Source organism: Aedes aegypti, chromosome 3, assembly GCF_002204515.2.
Source record: "Aedes aegypti strain LVP_AGWG chromosome 3, AaegL5.0 Primary Assembly, whole genome shotgun sequence".
Taxonomy (NCBI): Eukaryota; Metazoa; Arthropoda; class Insecta; order Diptera; family Culicidae; genus Aedes; species Aedes aegypti.
Genome location: NC_035109.1, coordinates 133,934,717 through 133,941,442, shown reverse-complemented (window position 1 = coordinate 133,941,442; position 6,726 = coordinate 133,934,717). Strand labels below are relative to the sequence as shown.

General features: G+C 39.1%; 1 protein-coding gene across 1 annotated transcript; it reads right to left on the bottom strand.

The window, feature by feature from the left end:
- Positions 1-807: 807 nt before the first annotated feature.
- Positions 808-1,849, bottom strand: LOC110679484. Its single transcript, XM_021854214.1, has 3 exons — positions 1,401-1,849; positions 1,154-1,316; positions 808-1,088 (listed from the first exon to the last, which is right to left on the bottom strand). Exons 1-3 carry the CDS (start codon positions 1,401-1,403, stop codon positions 823-825), a joined length of 432 nt encoding a protein of 143 aa, XP_021709906.1. The 5' UTR covers positions 1,404-1,849; the 3' UTR covers positions 808-822.
- Between the last annotated feature and the right edge of the window lie 4,877 nt (positions 1,850-6,726).

Here is a 6,726-nt window from a genome sequence, read left to right as displayed (position 1 = left end):
AAACAATCGTGTGTCAAATCAGATTTGGAACAGCTCAAATCTTGTTCCAAATCTGACCAAAAATGGACCAGGCAGTTATCCTGTTCCAAAAAAATAGACCAGAAAACTGATATAAAATAAAATTGGAATATAATTTGCAACACCGGTTAAAGCTCCAATTTTTAACATGGTCCAAAAAATTTGAACCAACCAGTGATTTGGACCACCGGTGAAGTTGCCCTAAGGTCTATAAAGTATTTATTTTTAAGCATCAAATCGCTACCAGTCCTGCTTTCAGCAATCTCTCACGGAAAACTTAAAATATATTTTTTTATGAATTGCTGGAGTAATTCTTAGGGTAATTTCTGGATGAATCTCTAGAAGATTTTTTGGAGGAACATCAAGAAGAATTGCTGGATGGATCGTCAGAATAGTTTTTGTAGGAATGTCTGCGGAATTCCCGGAGCAATCCCTATAATGTTTAATTGGCAGCAAAGTTCAATAACAATGTAAATAATTGTAGAAGTACTCATAAGAACACTAAACTGATAAATAGGCTCTGCCTCAGTGAGAAGGTAAAGTCAGAGAATAGAAAAATGTTCCCTATTTCAGTTTTAAGGTAAGACATTCATTAACCGAATAGAAGTGATGGAATGCATCATTCTACAGAAAGAACCACACTAGAAAACGGACCAGCTCGACACAGTCGGAAACATTTTTCATGTGGCTTGGTGCCTGACGACACTAACCGCACGGCCACAAAGCCCACCTGAGGTGTTGAGGTCGTTGGAGGCCGTTATCTCTTACAGAAAACCAGGCTACCCCTTAGTCAATCAATGTCAATTAATTTGACCTACCTGTTGTAAATGCATCGTCCTTGAAGTGCTTCTGGCAGATTTTCCACCCCGCTGTATTAGCCTCCGCACAGCCCAGTATGTTTGCCCATTTCAGCCAAGCTTTCGATGTCATGGAGGGAAACTTTTCCATATTCTTGATGTCTTTGGAGCGGCATCCCAAAACGCAGCAGCCTATTTTGTTTGATGCTTTCAACCTTTCCGCCGGCAAGTTGATGGAGGGGATTGCAGTGCTCTTCAGCTTCTTCCGGATATCTATTATTGTTCAAATAAATACATAAATTCAACAGTATGTTCACTGTGCTGCAGAAAACACTCACTTTCCACGAAGTCCGTTTCGATGAAATGGTGAGAGCAAATCCGCTCGGATCCAGTTCCAAAAACAGGCGCGACCTTCTTCCATTGCCGGAAGCGATTATTTCCGGAGTTGGGCACCCGGTACAGCTGGAACTTGTTCCCGCATCCCGGGATTACACAGCAGTTCTGTAGCGAAGAAAGTGTTGTTTACTTTCCTCAATATTTCATTTTTTCTGACATACGAATTGCAAATTGGATAGAATTACTTACCATTTTGTAAAACTTTCCGTTTACTACAAGTCTGCACAATTCTCCTTATACAAAAACATTGAAATTAAGTCAAATTTTAGTTTTTTAAAAGAATATCAAAATCCAGTTCGTGTTTGACAACTGTTTTGCTTTTCTATCACCGCTGCTACAGCAGCGCCGCTGGTGGACGGTGACAGCTTGGATTTCTTGGGATGCTGGGATGACAGCTGGGATATGCACAAGCAGCATAAAATCCATCTAACAGCCCATACATAATTTTGTCTAACGTTAGGCTAACGTTAGTCTAAATTTAGTCTAACTGATCGTTTCGAACTTGCAGCATATCTAACAAAACTGTGTCAGATCTGTCTAATTTTAGACTAAATTTAGCCTAACGTTAGAAAAAAATTTAGGCTAACAATCTAACGAATTAGACTAAATTTAGACTATAGTTAGCCTAACCTGCCGTACTGGGTGGGGACAGCACTTTTTCCCTTTTCTCAGTTCGGGGAAGAGCATTTTCAGATTGTGTTCGTTGTCTCTTTGCAGCTCTTTGCCCAAAAGGGCAAAGAGGAAAGCGAAACCAAGCTCTTGCATTGACGGAGCAACCAACCTCAGTTCATCCCAAAAGCAATGATGATGTGTTCGCAGAGCTTCGCAGTAAGCAAGAGCTATCAAATCAAAGATGTGAATTTGGCTAGAGACAACGCTCCTCTCCACTCTTTCAGCCACGGATTGTACATTGTACATCGAATGCTGACTCATAATAGGGCGATATTCAAAACTCAAAAGGCAATAGATGGCTCTTTTTCAATGGTAGTAAAAACGAAATCTTGAAGCAAAGAAAGCACCACGGAAGATGAACTAAACACAAAAAGTTATGTATTCATTTTACACTTGATTTCTAATCACTACTTTTTTGATTTAGTTTCCTAATTGCAAGCAATTTACGATTTTAATTATTTTCCATACGTTTTGACAGTTCTCCGACTACCATTCTTCCATGTGCTTGTGTTGAAAATTTGAGAATCCAGCGTAGCGTGATCAGTGAGCGGAATACAAACATCATTGTCACCGCTCGGCGGCCGGTAAGAGAAACTGAATGTTCGAAAGGTTGTTGTCTGTAATTTTTGCCGCTGGCGCCAACTGTTAGCGTTTGAGAACAAAATAAACTATCGTTACCCTATTGTTGTGAGCGTACGAGTTTGTTCCATCTATCCGATCAAGATGAGCAGAATAAAGCCTGCCCGCAACTTGCAAACGGAAACAAAATTCGCCCTGTATAAAACATTGATTCTTCCGGTGGCTCTATACGGGCATGAAGCGTGGACGTTGAAAGAGGCAGACCGGAAAGCCTTCACGAGTTGTATCAAGTGTACAAAGATACGAATATTATGTGAAATACGGCAGACTTCAGTGGGCTGGTCACTTAGTGCAAATGTCGGAAGAAAAAAATGCGAAAATAATATTCAGAAGGGAACCAGGTAAAGGTCGGCGACTTCGTGGAAGACCACGATTACCTTGGCTGTATGCAGTGGAAGATTACCTGGTGACCCTAAACGTTCGGGGCAACTGGAGAAGTATCGCTCAGGACCGACGAAGATGGAGCTCTACAATACGCCCGACAATGGCGTGAGCCATCAAAGTATCATGGTTGACCGTGGTTTTTGACCAGACTCAATTTCTCTTCTTACACACTGACTGAGAGAGAGTGAAGCGGAGCTTTTCGTTTTCCAGAGTATGTCTACACATAATGACAAATTTCTTCTTCCACAGTGAAAACCTGTCAGACCGTTTTCAAGATCAAGTTATGAAAAGGGACTATGAACATTTAATTAAAATGTCATGAAATATTTTAATTTAATTGAAGTAATTAAAATAACTAATGTAATCTCTTAATGCACTTCTCCTTACTACAGGAAGGGGAAGGAGTGGATGATGCATTCAACTGGCTCCCATCTGCATCTACGCCAGTTATTAAGGGAAGGGTGAAGTGGTGGGGTACTTTTATGGCAGAGAGGCTTGCTGGTTTGGTTAGCAGAATGCCTATGTATCAGGCGTAAGGAAAGGCGAGCTATAATGATTAAAGAATGAAGCGTAGGGAAACGGTATCTTTCTGTCCGTCTCGGGTTCTAGCAAATGCTATGAACTGTGATAGATCAACTGTGATATATATTAACCTTCCTGTTGCATTCGGGTCAATATGACCCGAAACCGACTTTTGAGCACTTGTAACTTTTTAACGGAACCACCTAGCGCTTTGAAACTTTGTGACTTTTCCTATTTTCGGGAAAACTGTATTTCGGCAAAAAATTGAATTTCTAGCACGTTTCTGAAGGGCGCCACAAAAAAAGTTACACTTAAGGCATTCGGGTCATATTGACCCGGATTTGACATTGCAATTTTGTAGGTATTTTCCAGTCAAATTTCAAAGTTTTTATACTCAAAAGAATCGTCAACTCATAAATTTTATGAATTTGAGCTGTAAACTAAAATTGACCGGGTTTGACGGCCTAGAATCGGCGACAAACGGATCAAGGTTTAGCCATTCTTGGAAGGGCATCCATTGCATGATTGGCGACGTGTTTTGCATTTCTTATTGGATTCCAAGAGACCAAATATGTAGCCGCTTCTGATCAGAACTGAAACCAATGCCTCTATCAAATACCTAAGGAAGCCACAATTGTCCGGTGGCCACGGCATGGTCCAGAGACCCCGGTACACGAGCTGTAGACCCCGGAAATGTGGCCAATTTGCAATTTCTGTAGAATCCAGCCATGCGACATATCAAAATTTGCAGAATTTCATGTAGAAAACATACTAGATAATCTCAGCAGCCCTGAGCCATGATTTGGCTACTCGGTGGCCAAATAATCGGTTCCGTAGGTTCCAGAGGTCCCAGTAAAGTGGCCAATTTGAAACTTCCATAGAATCCTGCCATGCGACATATCAAAATTAGCAGAATTTTATATAAAAAAACATCCAAGGTAATCTGAGCAGCCCTGGGCCATGACTTGGCTACTCGGTGGCCAAATAATCGGTTCCGTAGGTTCCAGAGGTCCCAGTAAAGTGGCCAATTTGAAACTTCCATATTATCCTGCTATGCGACATATCAAAATTAGCAGAATTTTATATAAAAAACATCCAAGGTAATCTGAGCAGCCCTGGGCCATGATTTGGCTACTCGGTGGCCAAGTAATCCATTCCGTAGGTTCCAGAGGTCCCAGTAAAGTGGCCAATTTGAAATTTTCATAGAATCCTGCCATGCGACATATCAAAATCTGCAGAATTTTATGAAAAAATCACCTGAGCTAATCATAGCAATAATGTGCCATGTTTCAGCCATTATGTGGCCATATAATTGGTTTTGTAGGTTCAAGAGGTACTGGCAATTTAGTCAATTTATACTTTCCATAGTACTCACCCATGCGATATATCAAAATTTGATACATTTTATGGAAGAATCACCTGATGTTATCAGTCCACTCTCCACAACTCGATATTCTTTAACTCGATATCCTCTATATCTCGATGGACTTTTCAATTCTTCATTTCCATACATCGTACTCTCCATAAGTCGATATTTCTGCAAATCGATATCTCCACTAGTCGATGTCACGTAAGAGGTAATTTTCTCTCCACAACTCGATATCCATTTGAAAATCATTCTTATTTGGGGTAACTGGGTTAAATTCTTGTTTCGAGGTGAATAAATACAGGTCGGACTCGATTATCCGGAGACTCGATTATCCGGTGTCTCGATTACAGATTTCATTTTTTCTTCTAATGATTCGCTTATCCGGAGGATTCGATTACCCGGATTGAATTAAAAATCGATACTCCGGATAATCAAGTCCGACCTGTACTTGCAAGTTAATAATTTCAAAAATAAATGCATATAAAAAATGTTGTCAAAAACAATAAAAGTTTGTAAAATACTATAAACAAAATAATATTGTTCTCTTACAGAAGTGGTCTTATATGTATTGGAAATACAGTAGGATTCCGTTTTTTGGCAAAATTGAAATTTTCAGTTGCTAATAACCGAACCGTTCCAAAACCTGAACCCAATTTTTTAATTTCAAGGACTATGTTATCAATCTAAAGACCCATCATATAAAATTGTAACAGGCGTTCCATACACTTTTTTATTGCTGAAATATATTTAATGATGTTTTATTAGCTTTATGCATACTATTTGTACACATAGACCATGTGAAAACCTTAATCGCATAAATGATGCTTATTCAAGAAATAAACAAATCGTCAAAATAGTGTTAGAATACAGATAAACAATAATCTGCGGAAAATTCTCAAGTCTCAAAAGTTCATAAGGACTTTCTAGACTGCCACTAGCAATCTCTGAATTTCGCTGTAAATCTATTCAGAATGCTCAAGATTTTGCCAGAAATATTGAAAATACAACTGGACATCCACAGTATTCCGCTAGAAATTCACATGCCGCCTTAGAAATCTCAGGAGTTTACAAGGAATCAACAGATTCCGTACAGCATCCTCAATAACTAAATATACATTCTCAAGATCCCGCAAGAAATACTCAGATTTCGCTCAGTACTTTCAATATAAAAGGGGTCGATAGGATCTCATGAGGAACATTTTGATAAATTCATGCGGCCCGCATACTTGATTCAAATCTTGATATATTACGCAGTATAATCCAGCCTGAGCAACACTTATTAGAATGTTGGATCGTTTCTAAAAAAGTTCAACGTCATACAGAGCATCTATCGTATTCATTGAAGCGTGCATCGACCTTATTGAGGATGAAGTATAGTGTAAATCAGGTTCTTGTGAGTTATTTATTTCTCTAAGTATTATCAAAGTTATGGATTATTTGTTGACACAAATGGAATTTACTTGAAAACGAATCTACTTGAAATACGCAATTTCTTTTATGAAATGCCATGAAAAGCTGAGATACGACTGTTATGCTTCTACATACGCATTACATGTCATTGCACAATAAAAATAACAGTGAGCTGAAGTGGTGAGTTAAATACTTTCTGTTCCTCTTGTGACAATGCTGCTTGTTCAAACGAGCTGTTCCAAATCTGAAGAAAAAATACTTTTATTAACTTTATGTGATGTCCGTTGCCTAATGTTAGTGATCGTTCAGTCTGTGCAGCCTATGGCTGAAGACGGTGTAAATTGTCTTTTATAACCTACCGGCATACTCAAGTGGGCTTGTCATACAGCGTGAATGCCTGAGATTGTTGGAGCTTTAGTTGAGATGTTGGAACTCTAGTTGAGATGCTCATTGAGATTAATGAATTCGTGAAACGTTGCGAACATACGAATATCTAAAATTAAATAAGCACGTAAGGTA

Bases quoted from the DNA above. Each gene is read 5' to 3' on its own strand.
- LOC110679484 (XM_021854214.1), bottom strand. The intron at 1,089-1,153 runs GTGAGTGTTTTC...GAACAATAATAG, and splicing joins CGAAACGGACTTCGTGGAAA to ATATCCGGAAGAAGCTGAAG.